This window comes from Momordica charantia (genome assembly GCF_013281855.1).
Source record: "Momordica charantia cultivar OHB3-1 chromosome 1 unlocalized genomic scaffold, Mcharantia_2.0 BLBB01000001.1, whole genome shotgun sequence".
In the NCBI taxonomy this organism is placed as follows: Eukaryota; Viridiplantae; Streptophyta; class Magnoliopsida; order Cucurbitales; family Cucurbitaceae; genus Momordica; species Momordica charantia.
In genome coordinates this window covers 13,057,814-13,085,122 of record NW_028275157.1, presented here as the reverse complement: position 1 = coordinate 13,085,122, position 27,309 = coordinate 13,057,814, and the positions used below count along the sequence as shown (strand labels likewise).

The 27,309-nt window shown below is 35.8% G+C and overlaps 1 protein-coding gene across 3 annotated transcripts; it reads right to left on the bottom strand.

Annotated features, from left to right (window-relative positions):
• Nucleotides 1–492: 492 nt before the first annotated feature.
• On the bottom strand, nt 493–23,042 carry GAUT7 (galacturonosyltransferase 7). Of its 3 annotated transcripts, none has more exons than XM_022300504.2 (9): nt 22,526–23,042; nt 21,908–21,939; nt 19,358–19,417; nt 4,466–4,685; nt 4,324–4,373; nt 3,933–4,231; nt 2,486–2,843; nt 1,871–2,392; nt 493–1,346 (listed from the first exon to the last, which is right to left on the bottom strand). In XM_022300504.2, exons 1-9 carry the CDS (start codon nt 22,683–22,685, stop codon nt 1,065–1,067), a joined length of 1,983 nt encoding a protein of 660 aa, XP_022156196.1. In that variant the 5' UTR covers nt 22,686–23,042; the 3' UTR covers nt 493–1,064. The 3 variants fall into 3 exon arrangements, with proteins under 3 accessions (XP_022156196.1, XP_022156197.1, XP_022156198.1); XM_022300505.2 differs by having other exon boundaries at nt 493–1,343; XM_022300506.2 differs by lacking the exon at nt 19,358–19,417.
• Nucleotides 23,043–27,309: the final 4,267 nt, after the last annotated feature.

Here is a 27,309-nt window from a genome sequence, read left to right as displayed (position 1 = left end):
TTTTTTAAACTTAGCTAAGTGTTCAAATATATTAAAAATAAAGCATACCAAGAAACTTGTGAACACACAAGCATAATTTCTAAAGGAAAATACTTGGCTCCTCATTGTCGAGGAGAAACCTTGTCTTCCTCGCCCCTTAAATGATTGACAACTAAGAGGAAGAAATGCAAAAACATAGACTTTTTAAAAATAATAATGAGCGGTCGAATATTTAACGGTGAGGAGGACAAAATTCCTCTTCATTGTTGAGGAGCCAAGTATTTCCCATTTCTAAAAACGTAAAACTAAAAATAAAATAGTTCTCATCCCGGACTAAGTACTTTTCTGGAACCTCATATATCATATTTAAAGGCAACTTAGGAGAATATAGTACCTGGGCTAGAAGCTGGAAGTTCAATAGGCTGAGAAGAACAATAAGGAGAGAATTTGTAGCTGCCACAACTTCCAGTGTAAATAATCATTATAGCTGCTGCACAATCAAAGTCAAGAGAATAATGCTGCTCACAAAATAGGCAAAATGCCTCCAAAACAACTCTATTATAATCAAATTGAATACGAATTGTCAAAAAATTTATAGTTTCACTTTGACTAGAATCGTGAGAACCTAATCTAACTATATAAACTATATATATATATATCATATTTATATATTAATATGAGTGACATCAACAGACAAACAATCCTGTTAAGGCATAAGACAAGAACATATTCTCATTAACTTCCAAGCGAATCTTGAGCCTTTCTGCATCTTTTGCCTTATTTGCCACACTTTCCAAAACTCAGTTTCTCATTCAACAAACCAACTAGCAAACAAAGAGAAATCTCTACCGCTGCTCTCTCTTCTTCATCAAATCTCAAAGAATACCACAGAAGTGATGATATATCAGAAGTCACCACAAGCAAACTTGATCTGGATGGAGCTAGTAGTTTATTTACCGAAAAAAATGAGCTCTCTGTCAGTTGAGGGCAATCCCGTTTGTCGACGAAAATTATACTTGATTAGTTGAGCTCCAGATTTCTTGGAATTCTGAGTAGTAGACGGTGTGGTAGAATCATCAAACTCATCACGGATTTATGTTACACTTACTCAAGAACAGATCTTCTCTGTCTAGAAACTTCTTCCAGTGAGCTTTGTATTTTGGGATACCCAACTCCAGCCAAGGTTTCAAGTACCCGTTGTAGTGTAATGTCGCAGCATTTTCGATGTCTTGGGCGTTAAGCTTGTAGTCATGACCTAATCCGTATAGAGACCATGAATCGTCGAGGGCATACACCTGGCCCTGAAAAGTAAGCAAGCTTGCACGCAATGCAGTAGTATCGGTTGATCGGCCCTGCATGCTCTTCTGCTGTTCAACAATGGTTATGAAGTCAGAGAAAGAGTCGGATAATCTGATGGCAAGCAACTCAAATATTAGAGGCACAGACTGAAAGGAATCTGAGTACGAATAGGATACATGAAAACAAAACTTAAGAGGAAATTTTATTTAGTGCAGAATTTGCAAACATATCATAGAATAGACATGACAATTCTAAAATATGCTGAGCATCGGCTTAAGTAATGCTGTATAACATATTAAAGCCATCTGCAGTGGAAGATTCATGATCAGGAAGATTAAGGCTTGCCTCAATATAGGACCATTAAATTAAATATATAATGGAAATTCTATAAAATAAAAAAAATAAATAAATTCTTTTCTTGATTTACTTTTGCGGCATGCGTGAGTGGATGATTGTGAAAATGCAAGAAAGCATGTTTAAGAATGTCTGTCTACAATGCATGCATGTTTATGCACGAGCTATTCTAGATATCTAGAATTAACAATCAAGTATCTTTCCTTATAACTTAGCACAGTCAATGCCTGAGACTTACCTCCCTGACCAAACTACGGAAAGTTCGAGAAAGATCAAGCTCTCTCCACTTGGCCAGATCGATTACATTCAATCCTGACATCCAAGAGCAGTCATTTTGATCGTAGCCATTCTCGCCCAGAAAACTTTTCAGCTCGCCCAACCTCACTTGACAGAACTGTACAGCTCCATTAACTTTTCCTCCCATATCAAGGCTCCACAAGGCTGATAAGTCTCGCTGAACAACAACATCAGCCTCCAAAACTACAACTTTTTCCAGGTTCTTGAATATTTCAGGGAGAAGGTAGTGCAAATGTGAAAACATCGAAATGTATTCTGTCCTAGAGTGAGTTAAAGTTCGAAATGAGACACGGAACTCTTGAGGCAATACAAGAGTTGCATTTTTATGATCATTGAGTTTAATATGCTCAACGTTTAATACTTCAACAGTTGCCTCCTTATAACTATTCCTCGAAAACCAGAGTTTCATGGCAAAGTAATTCTCTCCATCTGTCAATACATGAAAAACCTGATTCCCACTTTCCTAGAACATCAAGGAGTAGGTAATCAGTGTCATTTTGACGAGTAATGCAGATATACAAGTCAAAAGTACAAAAAATAAAAACATTTAACTCACTTTTGCATGCATAACTGTTGAGTTGATTACCACTGATGATGCAAGTATATTATTCGAGAATATTATATAATGGTTCAAAGTGGGATCTGCATATTTCTCGGCCTGAGAGGGCTCCAAATCGGTTGAACCAATCCTAAAATATTCAACAGTTAGCTGCATAGACAAGCAATGCTGGGTCTTTGGCATGGTCTGAACAGCAAGTTGGAAGAGAAAGGCACTCTGTTTCATGTGAAAATTAGCTTCATCCTCAGTCAGATCAAATATTTGTCGTAATTTTTTGTCCACATTATTACAGTCCACATGGAATGATTTAGCTTTGGTTATTGCAGCTTCCATCTTCAGTGACTTTTTCTCTATCCTGATTAAGAAATTGAAGCGGAAAGTTTTCCACGGCAGAAATATAAGGATTTCTTAAACAAAGATTCAATAAGCTAAGAAAAATGATAAAGTAAAGCAACTAGATAGTACAGAGGCTAAATATTTTCCAATAAGCCTATAGCCTTTATTAGTTTGCCTAACATATATGAATTTTCTGTCTCCTTGAAAATATTTGCAAAAATGTAAGTAGACAAGCTAGTAGGCCTTCGGAGTATGGCAGATGCTATTTCCCAACCTCACGTTACAAAGCTTTCCAAATATAGAATTAAGAGATTAGAAAGATGGAAAGAATAATAATATTCCAATTTGAATTTATTTGCTATCGAAGTAGCCTTAAATCATTGGCATACCACTAAGAGATGATGTTTACAAGTTCAATAAACATAGTGCTAGTTATATATAAGCGAGGCTCAAGCTAGATTCGGTGACAAATAACCCAAAATTTAAAGACCCCTCCAAAAAGCAAGCTAAATGGAGTGATAAACTATGTTTAGTAAACTTGTCAGAATACACAAACATTATCATTGAGAGCCAAAATTGGCAGACCTCAAAATAGGAAACCAGATGTGAAAGATAAACTACATTCAGAAAACTCAATTAGTCAATTAGATACAAAACGTCACTTGTAGAGCCAAACTGGGGTCGTAATTAACAAGTATTAGCAAATAGTAGAAGGAATAATAAACGAACTAGATGTTTCCTCATTATTTGATCAACTCGATGAAGAATAATGTGGTTCTAATGCTATGTGGACATGGTGTGGAGTGTACTTGATGAATGACACAGTTAAAGCGTTTCAATAGGCTATGTGAGGAAAGAAATATCAGGATACATAATGACAAAGGGATTAAGGAGACAGTTTTGATTTGGCTAAATTCCATTGCTCCTTTTGGTGTTCACTTTGTAATCTCTCCGTCCTTGAAATTCCTTTGTAACTAACTGAGGGTGGGATAGTGTTATGTAAATGTAATTTCCTATTTGGGGGAATTTTAGGTTTGGATCCTGAGTTGTAATTCTTCACTTTGCATCCATTTTCATCACTAAAATCATAAACACTACCACAACTTACTGCGCAGGAAGATCGAGATCTGTAGTTGATTCACTCAGAACACGTTCCAGCTCTTGAATATTTTGCTTCAGTTCTTGAGATAACTGGCTTTGTGATGGAAGTTTTGCAATGCTAGGATAGTATGCTCTAGCGACAAAAAGCTGATCCTTCAATTTCTTTACCATAGAATCTTTAATAACTTCTCTATTTTCCTGTCGCCAAATACAATAGCTTCCAAACTTCCACTCACATGGTTTTCCACTTTCGTCCATGACAGTCATACGTCGGGCAGCCTGGACTCTACCACCAACTTTGGTACTCTGAAAAAAGGCATATAAACAACCACAAAAACTATTAAACCACTTGAAATTCAGAAGCAGTATATAAGCTCCATCACCTAATACATTCATACATTTTCATGGGAATGCGTCGGCCGAGTATCAACTTTTGGAGGTTGCAAATCTGTAGATTTTTCAAACAAGAATATTTAAATGGACAGTTATGCCAGACAATATTATCTAAATACTTGCACACAAGGATTCGTTCAATCAGACCTTTTGCTTCCTCATGTATGAAACCTTTAACTTCCTGACTGTCATGTATGACACCTTTAACTTCCTGACTGTCATGTATGGCACCTTTAACTTCCTGACTGTCATGTATGCCACCTTTAACTTCCTGACTGTCATGTATGACACCTTTAACTTCCTGACTGTCATGTATGAAACCTTTAACTTCCTTCTGAGGTTTAATGGCATAGTTCTGAAATACATCCTGAAAATGCAGACCAAAGGTGATTCAGCACTAATTTAAACTGCCAAAATAACAACTCTTTACCATAATACTTAATCTTAAACATCAATTACATTAGAGAATATGGTGTACACAATCTAGGTAGAAATCTTGAAGAGAATTGTATTCTCTAAACACTGAAATCCAGCAGCTATTTATAGAGGCTGCTGGGATAACAAGTACTCAATAACTAAAATAACAGCAACCAAGAACTAACAGTTTAACTAACTAACCGACATAACCTACTAACTACATCAGAATACATAAGCACATACATCAAAATATCCATGTATTATTAATGTTTAAGATTGAAATAAAGATAAATATGAAGAAAAGATAAAATCAACAAATGGAGGATACCTACATAAGCTTGTGCACACACATATATATGCATGTACATACAGATGAATAATACACATACACTGAAGTAAGCAACTCTTAACCTCACAAAGGGAATAAAGAAAAAGAAGCAATGAAATATGACAACTGAAGCCCGAGCCTGATGCCAATTTCCTACATGGATGAGAAACTGCCGCTCTTCCAATGAGATTTTTGGAAAGCAATTTCGTTCATGCTTTATCTTGGTGTAAAACTGTAAGTGCACACATCCCTTTACAAGCTATAACTAAAACTATCTCTCGGTTAATTGGGAGGATTTTTTGTAACTCCCTCTTGCATGAGGCTGCCTTCCCTTCTTTTGTAATATTTCAGCATACCGATAAGAAATATTTCTGTTTCCTATAAAAGAAAAACTATAATCAACCAAAAATTGAACTTTCCCAAACGATTAAAGTAGATACAGTTTTCCATAACTATGATAATACATATGGGAATAATCAGAGACGGTCTTCTTTGAGAAACTCATCAGTTGTGTAATAATCCTTGCAGTATTCAAGACTTCAACTTCTGGACCAAATATTTTGGAAGTTTTGATCTGTTTTATAAATTCCTTTTAGACCATCAAAAGGAATAAGTTCTCACCTTTGGATGGTTAGTAAATGTGCTCTTCTACTTGGTGCATTAGCTGCATAATTGGATCCAAGTGTCTTAACTTTCTAAATTTTTTTGTCTGTATGAATGGTAATGAAAGATTTTTTTTTTAATTTTTATCTTTATCGTTATTGTTATATATATAGAAACACATTGAATTCATTAAAACCAATATTTGAGCATAAAAAGAGAGTGAAGGAGATATTATCTCCTTGACCAAAATAAAGGACTGCATAAAAAGCATCCTATTAGGATCCTGATATAAGAAAATAACACAAGATTATATTACAATAAAAAGAGAAATTACATCGCTTATATTTTTTGAGAAGAAACAAGCTCACTAATAAGATGAAATTAAGAGGAGGAGAAAACCTTGATCCAAGGGAGTTACAAAATACCTCTTCAGGTGGATAAACTATAGTAATAAAAGAGAGGAACACCAAGAGACAACTAAGAAAACTACAGAATCAAATAAACAATCAAAAGGAAGCTCCTTGTCTTGGAAAATCCTATGGCTCCTTTCTATCCCAGTAGCCCAAAGAATCGCTCGTATGAAATGCATCCAAAGGATCTTTTTCTCCCTTTTGCAGGGGTGACCCACCAGCATGTATGCCAAGGAATTGAGAGGGCTATTTCTCTCCCACAACGGACAAATCCCCAGAGTTCTACCCATCCCCAAACTCCATATCTCTCCCTATTTATAACCATGCCACCCAAACAAAGTACCCAAGTAATTACAAGTCTGCCGTCCTCTAATCTTCCTACTATAACCCTCTAACATTACACCACCCTTGAAACACACCTCGTCCTCAAGGTGTGCTAATCAGCCAAATCTCCCAAGTAAGCTCAAAAATTGTAGAGGAGCAAAATTCACAAGACATATCTAACTTCTTTTTCTTTTCTTTTCTTTTTTCTCATTTTTCAGAATAACTCCACCCTTTCAGCCTAAATCGTCTTTACTAGCCCAAGACTTTGCTAGAAGAACCCCAAAAAAAATCCCACTGTAGAAAATCAGTCTATAAGTCAACAAAAGAAAATTAGTAGTTTTTTCGTTCAATAAGAAAATATGCTTTCATTGAGAAGAAAGGAAAGAAAATAAAATAAAGTGGCATAGAAAAAACAGCCCAACAAAAAAGAAAATTAGTGGTTGCCCACAGATATCTTCTAAACAAGCAATCCACTGGGCCCCTGAATAGTCTTCCTCTACAAGGCCCTGTACATTTCATCCCTAAACCAAACCTCTGAACACTTCCTCCTGCACGTGTTTTAGCTTTCCATCAATGCCACCCCTTTTTTGCAACTTCTTGTCGTATGCTCCTTCAAAGCCTTTTTTTTTTTTTGAAAAACCAAACTTTGATTGAGAAACATGAAAAAAAAAAACACAATGGCATACAAAAAAGCTAGCCCCTTAGAAGGAGTCCCGACTAACGAATGGACTCTAATCCAAAAGAATAAAACTTGATTGGTAATTATAAAACATTTTAGTAATCGAGACCTATAAAGAGGTACTAAACCTAACACCTCCCAAACCTCTTCCTAATACCTCTCCATCTCTCTAAAAATTCTACCATTCCTCTCAAGCCATATAGCCCATAAAAAAGCGAGGAAAAAAAAAAGTTTCCCAAAGAACTATGCCCTTGTCACGAAAGGGAAGAAAATAGAGAACCTACTCTAACCAAGAACAACCATCCTTATTCGGAACCCACAAGATCCCAAAAGCCAAAACAAAAGGGTTCAACAAGTGAGCAGTCAAATTTACATTTCAAGGATAACGTTTTGCCTAATGATGAAGAAGATTTCAAGGTTAGTATTAGTAGTGAAGATCCCGCAGAATATTTGGAAGCGCAATAGGTTGCTTATTAATACTACTAATAATATTTCATTTTTTCTTAATTGATGTGATTTTATTGTAAAATATTTACAAATTCATACATAATTTTACTTTGTTATTATTAATCAAAATCAATAGAATTACTTATTCTTAAATATTATAACAATAAATTTAATAATATCTTATATTAAAGATTGTTGTTCTAATAAAAATTATATTAATGTTTTCTTAGTTGATGTTATTTTACTTTATTTATTTATTATTTGTTAATATTAAATCAATTTTATCATAAAAAATATTTTTTATCAATAAAATAAAATAAAATATATTATTTTTTAACTAAAAAAATATTGGCACAGTTTTTAGATATTGTATTTGTAATTAGCTAGAAATAAGAAAGTGGTATTCTAGTAATTTTTATATATCTAATTCCTATTTCGACTCTAGAAAATTTATGGTAAACAACATCAAAAAAATAACATTCTCATTCTGATTGATTTTTTTATGTTTGATTCTAAATCGTTTTAATTCTTGGTAAATTAATGAGGCTTAAGGTGTTAACTCTCCTATGTAAAACCTGCCACACAAAGAATTCGACTTTTTTTAGAATTTTAACCTTCCAAAGAGAAGAAAAAGAAGGGGCACCAGGATAGGGCAAAAGGGCGCATAAAATCTCGAACAAAGAGCTACAAGAAGAGCCTATCGAAGGATCGGGGACCAAAAACAAGCATCCCTCCTTCCCAAACCTGTTTGAACATTGCTTAGAAGAGAAATAAGGGTAGACATCCAACATCTCTCTATTTGATAAAGGACAGTGGAAGTCTAAGTAAAGAGAATAGTTAGAACCCAAGAAAGGCATAACAAAGGCCACCGAATGTAACCTCCAATCAGAAAGATGATATAACCAAAGGAACAAAGCACAAAGAGGCTTGTCTCCCACCCATCAATCCTCCCCAGATAAATATTTAAACCTTCCCAAAAGAGCATTTTACAAATTAAGGAGAAACCTGAAGAAATGGTATTCCAGGTGTTTTTAGAAAAGCCTTAACCCATACAAAGGGTGCAAACTGTATTTATTCATAATAATCCTATGTTATAAAGTGTCCAGTTCCTTAAAGAAATGCCACAGTCATTTGGCCAACAAGACCTCATTACACAGCCTTAGCTTGCTAATGCCCAAGCCCTAGATCCAAAGGACGTGAAACAGTGTCCCACCAAATCAAATGGAACCCCCCAATCAACTCCTTACATAAGAAATCCCTCATGATTTTCTAAAGACTTTTACTCACCAAAATAGGAATTCTAAATAAGGACAAGAAATAGGTTGGATTCCACTTACGACTGTATGAGCATTAATCTTTCCCTCGAGTCTTTTTCCAAGAAGAAAGACGCTTTTGACCCTTTTCTAAGATAGGGTTTCAAATGACAATATCCTTGAATTGCTTCCCAAGGGAGCCCAAGGTAAGAGAATGGAAGACTACTCACCTCAAAACCCATCAAATAAGCCCAATCATCTATCTTCGTGTAGTCGCAATTAATCCTCAAGACCAAACTTTTTCCTCTATTAATCTTAAGGCTCGAAATAGCCTCGAAGAAGGATAGAAGACTATTAAGATTAACAAATGACCTTTCTTGATTGAAGCAAAAGGAGAGCGACATCCGGAAATTGGAGATGAGAAAGATGTGTTCTATCCCTTCCTACCTTAAAAACTCTCGATAGCACCCTTTATCCACTCTAGTTGAGACCAACCTGCTGAAACTGTCAACCACTAAATTAAAGAGCAACAGAGGCAAGGGGCCTTGCCTAAGACCTCTAGAAGCATAAACCTTACCTCTAGGTATACTCCTACAAATCTAGTTGTATGCTCATCAATCTTTGTGGTCTTTCCATTATCAACCTGACAACCCAAAGGTGTGATGCCTCTCTATTCGCCTCTATATTTGCACATAAATTTGCAGTGTCCTCCTCCTCCTTCTCCACCTCTTCCCTTCTCTCATATTCCTCATAAAACTTCCAACTTATAAGGCTTTTGCGCCAACACCGCCTTCTTTTTCTCCTCTCCCATGTTACCACCTTCAATTGGCAGCTATTCCTACGATAAAACATGTCCCTCATCTTGCTTAATGTCATACCCGCTTTAGTTTGTCCAGGCCTTCCCCAAGTTTTTTTTGACGTCTCCTTTTAATCCCCAATGGCTGAACTTTCTACATGAAAAAAGCATTTCAGCATGTTCAACTAGTGATTGGTCCATTCAATTTGGCTAGTGTTTTCTAGTGTGCTTGCCACCATCTAGTCACGTTCCACCTTTGCTTATGATCGTCTGATATCTTTTGGATGAGTTGTGATATGAACCAAGATGCATTAGCCTTGCCGCCAGGACCAATCACTCGTTCAAGGGCCAAACAGTTACAGCTAGCATTTGATTCTCACATCCAAGCAGTAGTGAGCTCCACTAATGGACATCAAGAGGATAAAGATGGGACAAAACTTTATGCATGGTGCCAAATGAATATACGAGACGAAGATGAAGCCAAATGAAGACACGAGAAGAAGATGACGGAACTTTACAAAGTTATTATTTATTATTATTATATTTTTTTTTAATTTAACTATGTCACATTTAATTGGGGGTAGTATAGTCTTTTAACTTCCTTTGAGATTAGGGATTTAATCTTGTGAACAGAACGATCAATTTGGACAGAATGAATTTGGAGTGTTTTATCGTGATGACTAAGGGTTCATCAACTTTGCAATTCTTGATCTAGGTTGCAAACACGGAACATTCAAGCTAGGTTTGATCAACCTTCTTGTGGAGTGTTCAACCTTGAGTAGGGAACCAGTTCTCCTTACCTCTTGGTCTTCAATCATCAAGGTAATCCTCGTCTAATCTTCCCTTGGGATTGTGCTATTTGACCTGGGGTTTTTGAAATTGACAGTTAGGGGTCCTCCTTAGGTGAAGGGTTTTTATCTGCAATTTTCTAGGGTTCCATATCATTTGGTATCAGAGCTTAGGCTCTAGATCGGGTATATCTGTGTCTTTGATTTTTATATTATTGTTTCCTTTTTCTGGTTGAGTCTAGCACAAATAGGAATTAATTATTTATTGGTTCCGTAATTTGTGAAAAAAAAAGGGAAAATATTGTGATCTGCAGCGTGGTATCAGAGAAGAGAAAAAAAAAATTCTAGTGCGATGACAGTGGTTTGAGTTTCTGCGGTGGCTACTTAATGCGGGAGAAGTGTTGTCGGCTGAATTTGAATTGAAGACAAAAAAAAAACAAAAGGGGTTCAATCTGTGCAAGGAGCGGCAGATTTGATTGTGAAAATCGAAGACATTAATTGTGAATTGAAGCAGCTGAAAATTAAATTAAGCAAACAGCTTAATTTTATTATTGGAGCATGCAGGTTAATTTATAATTAAGGAAGAGAACTGTTTTGTTCTTTGTTTTTGATAAATTCATGATGGATATTGACAAAGGATGTGTCAAACAAGCAGATGATCATTAATTGAAGCAGGGTGGTCAAATTTGTTTGAATGAGATGAATTGATTTTTGGCAATGATTTTTGGTGAAGGGATATTATTGAGGTAGCTGAAGCAACTCCATGGAATTAAGTCGTTGACAATTTTAAGCTTCCTAGTTAATTTGCAAAATAAAGCTCTACAAATCATTCAAGTTTTATCTTGGCCAATTTCTTTTAGTCGGGGAGAATTTGTGAGTTTTGTTGCTTCTTAAATTTTCATTGTTTCTTTGTTAATTTTACCTTAATATTCTTGTCTAGTTGTTTTTTTTTTTTTGTTCATCTTGCATAATTCTTTGGATTTTGAGTCTTTGATTCTTAATTCCATATATCTTATTTTCATTGTTCTCTATTCTAGTTTGTCGGATCTTGAATATTAGGTTCTTGATTCTTAGTTTTCTTATTTCGTGGGTTCTACTTGTTTCTTACTTAAGTTTGACACTTTACAATCATTCCTATTTGAATTGTTACTTATTTGCTTCATTAGCTTCTTGGTTGCAAACTCTTGGATCATCACCCTGTACTTGAGAGAGATTGTATCCTTGTGAGAGAGCATCATTTTGAGCGTAAACACGAGCGAACCACGTCAATTGAGTGAACACGTGAGGGAGTGAATTGTGAGGTCCACTTTTTCTTTAATTGTTTTCTCTTTTGCAGCAATGTCAAACTTAGGAGATAGACCTACTAATGGAGATGTAGAAGGGATGGAACCACAAGAACAACTCCTTGCGAGAGTCATGCAAAATGTGGAGACCATGATCAATGAGAGGTTAGATAGGATGGAGCAAAGACTTCAAGCTAGGGATAGACCTCAAGGAAGAAGGCAGCCTGAAGAAGTTTTGGAGGAGGAAGAAGACTTAGGGCAAGAAGATGAAGATGAGGAGCCGGAGGTTGCAGTACCTAAAAGAGGAGAACGCCGAGGAGTGAGAGGAAGAGGAGGTCTTCATAATAGAAGGCAACAAGGGAGGAGAGAAGACAACCATGTAGATCGGGGCTTTGGAAACATTAAGGTTAAATTTCCCAAGTTCCATGGCACTTCCAACCCGGAAGATTATTTAGAATGGGAACAAGAAGCTGAGCATATATTTTATGGCAACAACCTCACAGAAGAGAAAAAGGTAACTATCTCTGTTACGCATTTTAAGAGTTACGCACAGACCTGGTGGGATAAGGTGTGTTCTAGGAGAAGGAGACGACAAGAAGGTCGAGTGGAAACTTGGTTGGAACTGAAGGAGCTTATGAGGAGGCGGTTCATACCACCACACTTCTTGAGAGATTGTGCATAGAAGCTTCAAGCTCTTCGCCAAGGAAATAAGAGTGTTGAAGAATATTATAAAAAGATGGAAACATTGATGGAAAGATTAGACATTGATGAGAATGAGGAGAACACCATGGCACGATTTATGAATGGGTTAAACATAGAAGTGGCCGATCGTGTTGATTTGCAGATGTATGAGGATATGGAGGAGTTGGTGCACTTTTCGGTGAAAATTGAAAAGCAAATTCAAAGGCGTAAGTCGAGGTACGCTAATAAGAAACATTTTTCAAACTCAACTTCGTCTTGGAAAAAGGATGGCAAATCAACTGACTCTAAATTTAAAGTGGGTAGTGAAAAACCTAAAGATAAGGGGGAAACTTCATCCAAACCCAAACCTAAAACTGACACACCCACAGGTAGGAGTCGAGATCTTAAATGTTGGAAATGCCATGGGGTGGGACATATAAGTCGGGAATGCCCTAATAAGAGAACTATGATCCTTAGAGAAGGAGAGATAGTAACAGATGCAAGCGAGGTAGATGAAGAAAGGGATGAGTCCATGAATGACCTAGGGAGTGAGGAAGAAGTGGAGGATACTACATACTTATCCTTAGTCACTAGGAGGGCTCTCAGTACTCACATGAGGGAAGATAACTTGGAGGATCAAAGGGAGAACTTATTTCATACACGTTGCCTTGTGCAAACCATACCCTGTAGTGTAGTGATTGATAGTGGGAGTTGTACGAATGTAGTAAGTTCTAGCTTGGTCTCACAACTGAGCCTAGATACTAAACCCCACCCACAACCTTATAAACTACAGTGGCTTAATGATTGTGGTGAACTCAAGGTGACTAAGCAGGTGAAAATTCCTTTTGCCATTGGAAGATACGAGGACGAGGTACTATGTGATGTGTTACCGATGCATGCAGGTGATATGCTCCTTGGTAGGCCTTGGCAGTTTGACAGGAGAGTTCATCATGATGGTTTTCTTAATCGTTACACATTCACACACAATGGTAAGAAAACTGTACTTGTTCCCCTATCCCCCAAAGAAGTACTTATTGATCAAGAAAAATTAGAGAAAAGAAAGGTCGAGGTCTCAGCAAAAGCAAATGTGGGAAACAAAAAAGAGAAAGGAAAACAAAACGAGAGCTCGAGAGAAAATGAGAGTTTGAGAGAAAAGCAAGGGCATAACTCGCGACCTAATGAGAAAAAAGAGAAAAAAATAATTAGCTGGAGTGCTAGAACTGGTGAGGTTAGAAAAGCTATGTTTTCAAAACGAACCATACTCATGATTATGTTTAAAGAAGCTAACTTACTAACCGAGGAGCTTGAATCCCCTTTGCCTAGTGTTTTCGTGTCTCTTTTGCAGGAATTCAAAGGTGTATTTCCCGAGGAGTTGCCTAAGGAGCTACCACCTTTGCGAGGCATAGAACACAAGATTGACTTCATCCCCGGTGCTCAAATTCCAAATCGACCAGCATACCGGACAAATCCACAAGAGGCTAAAGAGATTCAAAGGCAAGTAGACGAGTTGCTTGCCCAAGGGTACGTACGAGAAAGTTTGAGTCCTTGTAGTGTTCCTGCCTTGCTGGTACCTAAAAAAGATGGGTCTTGGAGAATGTGCGTAGAATGTAGGGCTATAAACAAAATTACCATTAAGTATAGACACCCTATTCCTAGGTTGGATGACATGCTTGATGAATTATATGGATGTAGCCTGTTTACAAAAATTGATTTAAAATCTGGGTACCATCAAATTAGGATGAATGTGGGAGATGAATGGAAAACTGCATTTAAAACTAAGCATGGATTATATGAATGGTTGGTTATGCCATTTGGCTTGACCAATGCACCTAGTACTTTTATGCGACTTATGAACCATGTATTGCGTCACTTTTTGGGAGAGTTTGTTGTGGTTTATTTTGATGACATTCTGATATATTCTAGGACACTAGAGGATCATGTTCAGCATGTTAGGTATGTTCTGATTGCACTTCGAAAAGAAAAACTTTATGCTAATCTTAAAAAGTGTAATTTTTATATGGAAAGGATAAACTTCCTAAGATTTGTTATATCTAAACAGGGAGTGGAAGTTGATACTGAGAAGGTTAAAGCCATTAGGGAGTGGCCCACACCTAAGAATGCTAGTGAAATTAGGAGCTTTCATGGACTAGCTGGTTTCTATAGGCGGTTCATTAGAGACTTTAGTTCCATAGTTGCACCACTTAATGAGCTTATTAAGAAAAATATGAAATTTGAGTGGGGTAAAGCTCAAGACTGTGCATTCAATGAGTTGAAAAATAAATTATGTAATGCACCTTTACTTGCCTTACCTAACTTTGAACTAACGTTTGAAATTGAGTGTGATGCAAGTGGAATAGGGATTGGAACTGTTTTAATGCAGAACCAAAGGCCATTGATGTACTTTAGCGAAAAGTTGAGTGGTGCAACTCTGAAGTACTCTACATATGACAAAGAGCTTTATGCCTTAGTGAGAGCACTGCAAACGTGGCAACACTATTTGTGGCCAAAGGAATTTGTTATTCACACCGACCACCAAATCTTACAGCATTTGAAGGGCCAACAAAAGCTAAATAAAAGGCATGCCAAATGGTTGGAGTGCATAGAAACTTTTCCCTACATGATACGGTATAAGAAAGGTAAGGAAAATGTGGTAGCCGATGCACTATCTCGGAGGTATGTTTTACTCAACTCCCTTCAAACTAAATTGCTTGGCTTTGAACATATTAAGACCTTGTATTCTCAGGACACTCATTTTGCACCTATTTTTGAATCTCTTCTGCAAAAACGTGTGGTGAATGATTTTATGTTATTTGATGGTTTCCTGTATAGAAAGGATAAACTTTGCATTCCTACTTGTTCCATTCGTGAATTGCTAGTTAAAGAAGCTCATGGAGGAGGTTTAATGGGGCATTTTGGGGTAGCAAAAACATATGACATGTTGACTGAACATTTCTATTGGCCTAAAATGAGACATGACTTACATAAGGAGTGTAAGAGATGCATTGCATGCAAGGAAGCGAAGTCTAGGTCAAAACCACATGGATTTTATTTGCCTTTACCAACTCCTAGCGGACCATGGTTAGATATTTCAATGGATTTTGTACTTGGCTTACCACGATCTAAAAAAGGAAAGGATAGCATATTCGTAGTAGTTGACAGGTTTAGCAAGATGGCACATTTCATTCCATGTAATAAAACTAATGATGCAAAACATGTGGCTGACTTGTTCTTCAAGGATGTAGTTAAATTACATGGCATTCCTAGAAGTATTGTTAGTGATAGGGACGTTAAGTTTCTAAGTCACTTTTGGAGAATACTGTGGGGAAAACTAGGCACTAAATTAGTCTACTCCACTACATGTCATCCTCAAACTGATGGACAAACTGAGGTAGTTAATAGAACAATGGTGACAATGCTTAGGGCTATAATTGATAGAAACCTCAAAACTTGGGAGGATTGTTTACCATTCATTGAATTCGCATATAATAGGGCTGTGCATAGTGTCACTAGATGTACTCCTTTTGAGATTGTTTATGGATTTAATCCTTTATCACCACTTGATTTATTACATTTGCCTTCTAACGAGGTTGTGCATTTTCAAGCTGACAAAAAGGCAACGCCATTCGGGAGCTATATAAAGAGGTTAAGGAAAGGATTGAGAAACAAAACACCAAAGTAGCAGCGAGAGTCAATCAACACCGAAAGCCTATTGTATTCAAAGAGGGAGATTGGGTCTGGGTTCACTTTCGAAAGGAGCGATTCCCACATCGGCGAGATTCTAAGTTAAACCCAAGGGGAGATGGACCTTTCCAAGTGTCGAAGCAAATCAATGACAATGCCTATCAAATTGACCTCCAAGGTAAGTATGGCGTGAGTGCTACTTTTAATGTGTCTGACTTGACTCCTTTTGATGTAGGTGATGATTTTGATTCGAGGACGAATCCTTCAAAAGGGGGAGAAGATGATATGAACCAAGATGCATTAGCCTTGCCGCCAGGACCAATCACTCGTTCAAGGGCCAAACAGTTACAGCTAGCATTTGATTCTCACATCCAAGCAGTAGTGAGCTCCACTAATGGACATCAAGAGGATAAAGATGGGACAAAACTTTACTCATGGTGCCAAATGAATATACGAGACGAAGATGAAGCCAAATGAAGACACGAGAAGAAGATGACGGAACTTTACAAAGCTATTATTTATTATTATTATATATTTTTTTTAATTTAACTATGTCACATTTAATTGGGGGTAGTATAGTCTTTTAACTTCCTTTGAGATTAGGGATTTAATCTTGTGAACAGAACGATCAATTTGGACAGAATGAATTTGGAGTGTTTTATCGTGATGACTAAGGGGTTCATCAACTTTGCCATTCTTGATCTAGGTTGCAAACACGGAACATTTAAGTTAGGTTTGATCAACCTTCTTGTGGAGTGTTCAACCTTAAGTAGGGAACCAGTTCTCCTTACCTCTTGGTCTTCGATCATCAAGGTAATCCTCGTCTAATCTTCCCTTGGGATTGTGCTATTTGACCTGGGGGTTTTGAAATTGACAGTTAGGGGTCCTCCTTAGGTGGAAGGGTTTTTATCTGCAATTTTCTAGGGTTCCATATCAAGTTGACTCCATGTTGATCTAATATGGTTCATGTTCAACTTGTAATTTCCACATTTGATGTTTCTTTTTTAGCAAACTTAATTTACCTTCCTCCTCAGACTTTCATTATTTCATCTCTTACATTGCTCTTTTTCTTTTTTTTTCCTAATAAGTGGGAGTTAGAGCTTTGCTCCCCTATACCCAGGACATCTACGCCCACCCCAAGACCCGGACCCATGAGATTTATTTCTTCAAACGGATGCTTCTATTCATCTTAAGTATCCAAATTCCTTCTAGCCCATCTTTGTAACTTTGCCAACAACATTTGCATTGATTCTACGATATCATTTGTTTCGAGCAGCAATTGTCGCACCTTCAACAAGAATTTTAAAAGACTCGGATTCAGAATTGATGCTCTAATAGCAAACTGTTAGGATCCCAATAATAAGAATTGATGCTCTACCAGTAATGAAGTTTACCCTCCCATCTTGGCATCTTTCAATCCAGTAATGAAGTTCTAGCTTATTCTACAAAAGGTCCAATGGTGAAATAGATTGGAGTTCTCATTCCCATCGATAAGCCACTTTATACCCCAGAAGATGCGTTCTTTAAAAATGAAATTCAGCAGTTAGCCTTTACGCTCCTTTCTAAGATCTCTTTGACCTTCCTTCAAGCTTTTTTGTTCTTCAACAGCATCTAAAAAATTGGTTTTTTAACAAGAAATACATCTTTCATTTATGTAGTGAAAAGTTACCAACAAACCCAATTTGAGTTAACTAAAGGGAGTATAATAAAAAATAATAATTTGAAAGTAAACACGGGAGAAGCAATGAAAACTTTCCAAATAAAAGACTTTCATTCCGTTCTCTTTCCCTCTTGTTGAATAATCGATGGAATAAAAAAACTTCCATTCCACTCCCTTTCCCTACTGTCGTAAATGCTTCCACAGCATTTACCCACAAAATTACAATCTTCTTCCAAAGTTCTAAGTCTATGGCAGCAAAGCAACTGGATAATATTTCCCTTCGGTTGATAAGTCCAAAGCCCAAGGAAATTAAAAATACTATAAAAGGAAGATCCAGAGATTCGTATTAAATAAGCAATGGAATAACCAATGACCTTGAATCTCCCCTGCATCCCTACAAAGAATGCACAGTTTGGTTTGAGAACCATACTTCGGGATTTTTTTATTTTTTCCTGAATCCTTTCAATGGAGCACATCTCCTCATGGCAGATGGTCCATGAAACAAGCTTTAGTTTCCTGTCCCCTACATTTCCAAACTGCCAATAAGGGCACCTTTACTGTGTTAGTGATTGTTTATTTAACAAAGAGCAGTTCAACGGAGAAAACTCAGAGTGACCACACTCTTGTTCTCCTCTGCCAGGTTACACCCCATTTAATACTTCAAGCAAGCCCCAAATTTCATTCAGTTCTATCTCTAGAGGTGCTACCTTTGGCTTTGGTAACAGTAGACAAAAGAGAGATCAAAAACCTATCTTGGTCTGGAGCCTCAACCATATCCTCTTTTTTTACCCAAAAACCCTTCTAATCACACTGCCAAGATTTTTCAAGAAAAAAAAAGGGTAAAAGGATTCCCATTTTCTTTTCAACCTTGAGCTGGCCATTTGAATAAGAAAGTTTCCATAGAGAAAAGGGTATACCATGAGATGTCAACCATGGACGAAAAATTACCCCATAAGTGATTGGAGAAAGCACAATACAGAAAAAGCAGAATACCTCTGTTGGTTCACATTACACGAGCAAAAAAAAATGCTGGAGAAGTAGATTTGTTCCATATGAGATGGCCTCTTATGTAACGCTTAGCCATTTGAATCATATTCCAAAATTCCTGGACCTTTGAAAAATCTAATATGATCAAGTAATATCCCGAAACTTATACTTCTGTCAGTTTCATCATCCCAGAAAGATTTTGAGGCCTTAAAGGGAAAAAGGGAGGGAAAAAAGTCAACAAACCACAGAATCATCTTTAGAGAAGGCAGGGGCTCGAAGTAGCAAAAGGGCAGAGGTAACAGGGGAAATAAAAGGTTTGCAAAGTAAAAGGCCTATGTCGTTGGCTGCGTCTGTAAACTTTGTATGAACTTGGATTTCATCTCAGTTAATCAGTCAAACAATTATTCAGATTTCAGAAATTTAATTGTGCTGTCCTCATATTGGGAAAAGAAAATCACACTTTCAAAGCCTTCACTTACGGGTAATGTATTACATGCATTTTCATGAAATAATTTCAAAATACTATCCCCAAATGATCTGTGATACAATACATTTATTTAAACGTCAACGGTGAACTTATCCACTACTGGTCCAAGTACAACATCAATAATAGTAAAAACGAACCAAGCACTATCTAAAGCTGATGCAAGGAAGAAAAAAAAAAACTAACATGCAAAGAGAACTCAGAGAATATTAATAGACCTTGGGAAGAGTTGGTCCCAATTTTCTGATGATGTCATCGACATGACCAGGTTGAAACCCCTGCCATATAAACATTCGTTAAAGTGAAACTAAAATAATGGGACAGTAGATAAACTTCCTAATGGAGAAGAATCTGATCCATTAAGACTTATTTCTTCTCGTGTCGAGCCAACCATAAGTAATTGAGAAATATCTGGTAGTGAAATTTATTAAAACATTTCTAAAAAGTTCCAACCGGCGCACAAACGAGACTTATATTTGTTTGATTCCGAAGAAGAAGGAGGCTATGAAGGTTGGAGAATTCAGACTGATTAGTTTGGTAACCTCTTTGTACAAGATCATCTCTAAGGTGCTTGCAGAAAGACTTAAGAAAGTATTGCCGATGATCATTCATGATGCCCAATCGGCCTTCATTGAAGGTCCCCAAATCATTGACGCCATCTTAATTGCTTCCGAGGCAATAGGGGATTGGGAAGTGAGAAACAAATCAGGCTTTGTGTTGAAGCTAGATTATGAAAAGGCCTATGATAAGGTAGATTAGTCTTATTCGGAAGCAGTCATGGAGCAGAAGTGCTTTGGTCCTAGGTGGAGAAGATGGATCATGGGATGCCTATCTTCAGCAAACTTCTCTGGCCTTATTAACGCCTATCGGCCGTCCTAGAGGCAAAATTCTTGCCAAGAGAGGTTTGAGGCAAGGGGATCTGCTCTCCCCCTTCCTCTTCACCCTAGTAGGCAATTCCTTCAGCAGAATGGTCCACATATGTAGTCAAATAAGGCTGATTAGAGGCTTTGGAATCGGCAGATAGGAAGTGGAAGTCTCCCATTTACAATACGCGGACGATACTATGATCTTCTGTCCAAATGAGACAGGGATGCTGGAAAATTGGTGGATGATTTGCTGCAGATCAAAGCTAGAAAACTGAGTTGCAAAGTGGAAAGGCTTCCAATTTCCTATATGGGAATTCCCTTGGGGGGCAATTATAAGAAAAAAGCTTTTTGGGAACCTTTGATTGATAAAGTTAGATAAAAGATTGACAAGTGGAAGAACCTTTCTCTCTCAAAGGATGGCAGGCTCACTCTTGCGCAATCCGTGATCACAAGTCTTCCTCTCTACTTCTTTTTGGTTTTGAAGGCTCCAACGGAGGTTGTTAATGAAATTGAGAAGTTGACTCGAAATTTTTTTTGGGGATGGGGAAGCACAACCGACTCTTGTAATCACCTATTGCAATATGGAGGCCTTGGAATAGGGGCTTACACCAAAAGAACAACAATTTACTCCTTAAATGGATGTGGAGATTTACCCAAGATAACAATGCTCTGTGGCGGAGGGTGATTGTTAGTATATAGATATACGGGATGGGTGGTGTACTCTTCCTCCTAAAGGATTTGCAATGGGAAGACTGTGGTTCGATATTTACAAAAATAGCAGTTTCTTCTCAAAGTTCCTCGAGTTCAAGGTGAGAAAGGGTAATCGAATTAAATTATGGTCGGACAACTGGATTGGGAGTGACTCTCTTCAGAATTTGTTCCCTGCCATGTTCAACCTCTCTACAAAAAACGAAGCAACAATTTTGGAATGTTGGAATGTGAATGAAAATGATTGGGATCTAGGATTGCGTAGATGCCTTGTCGATTGGGAGGTCGAAAGCTGGTTGGGCCTTATCCAAGCTATTGATGTGGTGAGGCTGGGGGGAGGGTGAGGATCGTGTAAGTTGGTCTCTAGATAAAAATGGTCGGTTCTCTACCGGCCTGTCTAAAGTTGGTGGATTGCAGCCCCTTTTTTAGGGCCCCTCTTATCTCGGCGATATGGAACTTCAAGGCCCCAAAGAAGATCAAAGTCTTCCTTTGGTCTCTTGCTCATAGAAGCTTGAATACACATGAGAAACTTCAGAGAAAATGCAAGAACTGGATGCTTTCACCCTCGGTTTGCACTCTTTGCTTGGAGCACAGTGAGAATATAGATCACATCTTCTTGCACTGTCCTTTTGCGACTAAGAGCTGGAATTTCCTCTTTGAGATTTTTGAGATCTCCACCTGCTTTCCAAAACAGATAGATGACGGGATGATTGAAGTTTTGCATGGGTGGATTCTCCCTGAGAAGACAAGGTTTATATGGAGTTGTGCTTGAGCTCTCCTTTGGCATCTTGGGATTGAAAGGAATTCTCGTGTTTTCGAAGATAAGTCTACTACTTTTGATAGTTTTTTAAGGAATGTACAGCACATTGCCTCTTGATGGTGCATCAATTATAGGAAATTCTTTTGTAACTATAACCTTTCCATGTTCGTGAACAATTGGAAAGTGGATGTTTAGTTTCTGGTGGGGTTTCCTCTACCCCAGCCTTTAGCATGTTCCCCCTTTTCTTGGTTTATACAATGAAAGTTTCTTATCTAAAAAAAAATTATTAAAACATTTTCTTCACTGGCCGTAAATTGACATACTAGTACCAAGTAAAATGGCTCTCGAGAGAAATGTACTCCAAAACAGCAAAATAATTTTTACAGGATAAGTTTTAAAAACCAAATGTCGCAAACACAAATGTTAGTCCTTACTGATTTTGAATTTTGCGTGTCAGATGGATATCCTGCAGAAGAAGCAGATAATTGGTGTTAGAAATATATTTTTCATGAAAAATAATGCACAACTGGAAAATTGTCTCTCCTTGAAAAGGAAGAACTGAGAATGGGAAATATTGCCAAACCCAACTAAGCTGTGAGTATCAGTAGAGACATTGGCGCAAAAGAGAATAGGCAGATGAAAGATTATAGTAAAGAGAAGAGGCCTGCATTGCTTCTTATCCTCATTCGCGGGGACATTCATCAAAGAAAATCCCAAAGGGTATCAAATGGACGGAGAAAGAGACATTAAACAAGAAAAAAGATGAAGGAAATCAAAATTAAAGAGCCTGGCCATATATGATGCAAATTACGCTGAAGATGCAAGTAAATCGATTGGAAACATTTTTGAAAATAAAATCACAAGGGCCAAATACAGGGTGAAACCAATGGGGGACGCGAGATCCAGCAGTGCATCAAACAAAGAGAAGAGAGTGTATAAGATGTGACGAACCCAATTGAGACAGTAAAAACTACGAACAGATCCGATCAATTAACGTCAGATTCAGAACAGCTCATGACCAATCGATTGAAAGAAAATAGCACACAAGTTACCCGGAGTGTGGAAACCATTGTAGAGGCCGAGCAAAAACACAAGAGGCACAAGCATTGAGAGGATAACGAGGCCAAGTACTCCGATCACGAGTCCTCTCCATCGCCTTTTCGCCGGAATAAAAGCAGAAGCTCCGCTCCCCCCGCCAACGCCGCCCTTCATCTCCGCCACACTACCCTCTCCACTAAATATATTATGTATAATCCTCCTCCCCCACCTGCTCCGATTTGCTAATTGTAATCAAAGTGATTTCAGAGACAGTGAGAAGAATCTCCGCTAGAGTTCAAGCGGAGGCATGTTTGTATAGATCATGAAACATGAACTGTTGATCAAAAACTACGAAACGTGAACATTTTCTCCAGTAATCGGAAGAATTAACCGCTCTAGTTGTTAACGTAGAATCCCAAAATGGCTCTCATTTCTCTCCTCCCGTCGCTCACTGCAATGGATCAGATACGAATTCCCCGAATTCCCCGAAGTGAAACAAGAGCAGTCGCTCGCGAGTGAATGGCTTGAACCGGATGCGAGTGAGCCGGATGAATTGTGTTGTGGGTTTCTTTTTCCTTCATTTTTCTTTTTTCTTTTTCCTTTTTTTTCTAATTACAATAGTTTAATTAATGTTTTCAAACGTGATGATCAAAATCACAACTTTTCGAGAGTATACAATATGTTATTAGATTTTTTATTTTATGTTTAAAATTACTCTGTGACCATTTTAGTCTCTATCGTACAAAATTTTATACACAATAGAAATTCTTTAATATATAATTTTTAAAAGGGGATTATTTTGATTATTGTTTATAAAATTTTTTATATACAGTAAAAAACAATACAATTTTATGGCTAAAGTTTAAGAAATTTTGTGAATGAATTGCTATATTAAAATTTTGATGGAAAGAAATTAGATAAAAATAAAAGTGGATGGACCAAAATTGTCACTTTCTAAAAGTACATCCACCAAAACATATATTTGAAAATACTGAGACAAATATAAACAAAAGTTGAAAGTACAGTAACAAAATGAATATTTTGAAAGAACTATTAACTAAAATGAACTAAATAGACCTTAACAGGTCCTTGAACTCTATTCAATCTCTCAAATTTATCTATTTCATTATTAAAAAAATTAACAAATCTAGACATATAATTGAATGTGTTTTTTAGATTTTTAGATTTATTAGACACAAAATTTAAAAGTTTATAAATATATTAGAAAAAAAAAATTAAAAAGTTTTTAGAAACTTATTTTAAAGCTCATAAATTTATTGAAAACAAAATTGAGAATTCAACGGCTTATTCGTATTTCGTACAACTCTACCGATACTTAGAGCGAATGTTGTATTTTTTTTAACAAATATACAACCTCACAAATTTTTTTATTTTTTAACTTAACAAATTGTTTTGTTGTTACACTGTGATGAATTTTTTTAATGTGGTAACAAACCAATGTTTTTTATTTATTGTATTAAGGTTTAAGGTTAAATAATAACAAAAAATAAAAATAAAAGAAGAAGGATTTCCAAGTAGGTAGTTTATAGTTATTTAACCAAACCATATATAATAAATTGAAACTTTTAAAATTGGAAGGACAAAATTCAAAATTTAACCTGTTAATAATAAGGTTTCTTTAAAATTAAAAAAACACACACACACAACAAACGTGAGTCAGGAGGAAACTTTATTAACCCTATACATTAGATGAGTTTCCATTAATTATGGGACTTCTTAATTAATCATAGATTACTTTAAATGATCCATTAATAAAATAACCTAATAAATGTGATTGATGATGATATTACAGAAATTATGTTAGTTTTACCACTAATAATAAGACTCTTTTCTCATTAATTAAATATATGTGTATTTAAGTATCCTCTACCAAATCTGCTCTAGTAGGCTAGAGATTGATATGCATTATATTTCCAAGTGAGTTTTTCCCCAAAAAGAGAGAGAATTTCAATTTTTACGCTGAACCTTTAATTTTATGATAAAAAATATTTTTGGTCCTTTTACTTCTAGTTGGAGTAACGATTTAGTACATGAACTCTAGTATTGTTTAAATTAAACTTTAACGATTTAAGTTCGTATCATAAAAAGTTTTGTTAATTTTAAGTAGGTTAATCATATAGGTAGATTGATAAACTTACAAGGGACCAAATTCATCTTTAGAAATGCTTACCTAAGGCTTTCATTTAAATGTTAACTGTAATTAAGGCTTTCATTTAAATGTTAACTGTAATTTTTACCTTCCTTTTGCTTTCATTTAAATGTTAATTGTAAAAAATAATAATAATAATAATAAATAAATCTTTTTGATGAATAAAATTTATAGGACTCTAGAGAAAGACAAACGAGAGGTTTATTTTCGTTAAAATTTGCGACCATTAGTCGTTTTAATTGGATTCTCTCAAATCACAATCTTTGAAATTTTGAGAAGAGCGATGGAAATTGTAAGTTATATTTAGGGATTGAAGAATTATTATTGATTATAATATCGTTGGATTGGTAAAATTAGTTGAGAGCCTAAGAGACGGCCGTTAAAATTATTTTATCTTCAATTGCTAAATTTAGCCTAGAACTTTGATTTTTTTTTTTTTTTAATTAATGAGTTTTAGAAAACCTCTTTGTTACTTTTTTTTTTTTTTTTTAAATGTTGAACTATAAGGTATTGTCAACCCTAGTTTCCAAATAGCATAATTGACGCATTCTACATTAGGGATATTAGAGATGTAATTGATGCATTATTTTGTTATTTCTAAATAGCATAAGGTTCTTTTTTAAATATATAAATTAAGAAAATCTTATTTGTTGGAATAGTTTAGGTTGACGTTGATCATTAAGTCAATTATTTGCATTTCTTTTTAAATTTAAATAATTGTTTCTTTGTAAGAGGAATTTCATCAAAATTCCTAAAGAATTGAAATATATCGTTTCAAAACCACTTTATATTAGCAAATCTTGCACTCTTGATATCGAGGAATGAATGGATCTGTAAAAGTAAGCACTCCAATACTCATTCTATCTATATTCGAGAAGAATATAGTTCGTGTACATTGTCTGAGAGGTGGGGAATTCTATTTATGCACGCAAACAGTTCTCCAACTGCTCGCGAATTGCGATGTCATATGAGATTACGTTTACTGCTTCGTGCCTGCAATTGCTCTTCAAGGTCGGCTTGTCCCAAAGGTTGGCCAATAGGTGAAACGTGACTCGGCTCAGCTAAACTTTATGTGCTACTTGAAGTCCATTGAATGATGAAGTTCATCTAGTTCTCCTCGTCATTTAGGTAAGTGATAGCCTCTAATGTCGATACGTGGTAGGCAATAGTCCACCCCAACAAATAACTTTACAAAAACAGTAAAACGCTCCTAAATAATTTCTTAAAATTAAATTTAATCATCAACTTTTAACTTTATCAAACGAACACATAAATTTTAACAAGTAGTTTAATGAATACCTCTTCAAAATTATATCTAAAGATTATTTTAAAACCAACTCGTACCTAGATACAAAATTAATTGGTTGTTTTTAGTTTGTTATTTCTTATTTTCCATAAATTAAAATATATATAAACATGTTTAGTAACATTTCTATTTTTCACCCTTAAAATTTTAAACTAAAAAAAGTTAATTTTTCCTAAGTTTTGTAATTAAATATTCATTTTTTTTTATCTTATATTTTTTTTAATATCAATTATGTATTTTATAAATTAATATTGATTAAATTTAAAACTGGAAATTGAAATATAAAATAAGAAAATTGATTTTGTTACTTCCAAAATTTCTCATTTCTTAAATATGAGAAACGAGAAATCAGAAACAGTGGCTAAACGCTTATATTTTTCAAAAAATCGAAAACCAAAAATGAAAACGTCATCAAACATACCTATAATGGTCTTTAACGAAATTGACTTGGTTAGGAAAGATATTAGGTTAGGGTTTTTAGATGCTAAAAAACTACAAATTTGAATAAATAAACAAAACCAAACAAGTTGGCGCAAGGCAGGCAGTATATTTTTGACCATCATACGTCTAGTCCTTCTTGTGGCCTTGCCACATACATCGTATGCAACCTATTTCTAATACTTGGGCTTTTATTTTACACGTTTTACATTCTAAGTGGCCGACTCCCGTTCTAAACTACTCAAGTTAATTCTATCGAAATATTACGTAATAGGTATGGTGGAAGATGATTCAATATTTACGATGATGTAGAAGAAGTAGAAATATTTTAACATTGAGATAACACTGCAAATTTAATTTTTCTGGACACAAGCTTCCGTTGATAGGAAACATGAGAAAGAAGAAAAAAACGTAGGTAATATTTATTCCCGACTGTTGTTGAATAAAAAAAAATGCTAACATTTGTCGACAATTTCATATTCACGTGGATAAGATACTTAAGTATATTTTAAAGTTAAAAAAGATACCTATAGTAATAAGATGATTCCTATATTTGAGGAGATTTTTAATTTAATTCTTAATATTTTAAGATTTAGATTTTATCGGTTAATTAACAAGTTAAGTGGAATGTTTTAATGTACAAATGTGTTACTAAAGCAGCAATTTAATAGTTGAATCGATCCTAAGAAGAATAGTTAGTCCAAAAGTTACCATACATTCCAGGGAAATTAAAAAAAAAAACTGTTAACAAATCTTTTTTTTATATTTTTTTTTACCGAATTACCTAATCCAAGAATTTTAATAAGAATCAACATAAAAAATTTTAAAAATTATCTTTTTAATACAACAAAGAGTAGTTGGGAAGCTCAACGATAATTACATAT

Coding starts and splice junctions, on each gene's coding strand:
- GAUT7 (XM_022300504.2), bottom strand. CDS start 22,685: ATGAAGGGCGGCGTTGGCGGGGGGAGCGGAGCTTCTGCTTTTATTCCG. Junction 4,232..4,323: donor CGACGCATTCCCATGAAAAT/GTATGAATGTAT, acceptor GCCTTTTTTCAG/AGTACCAAAGTTGGTGGTAG. Junction 1,347..1,870: donor TCCGTAGTTTGGTCAGGGAG/GTAAGTCTCAGG, acceptor ATTGTTGAACAG/CAGAAGAGCATGCAGGGCCG.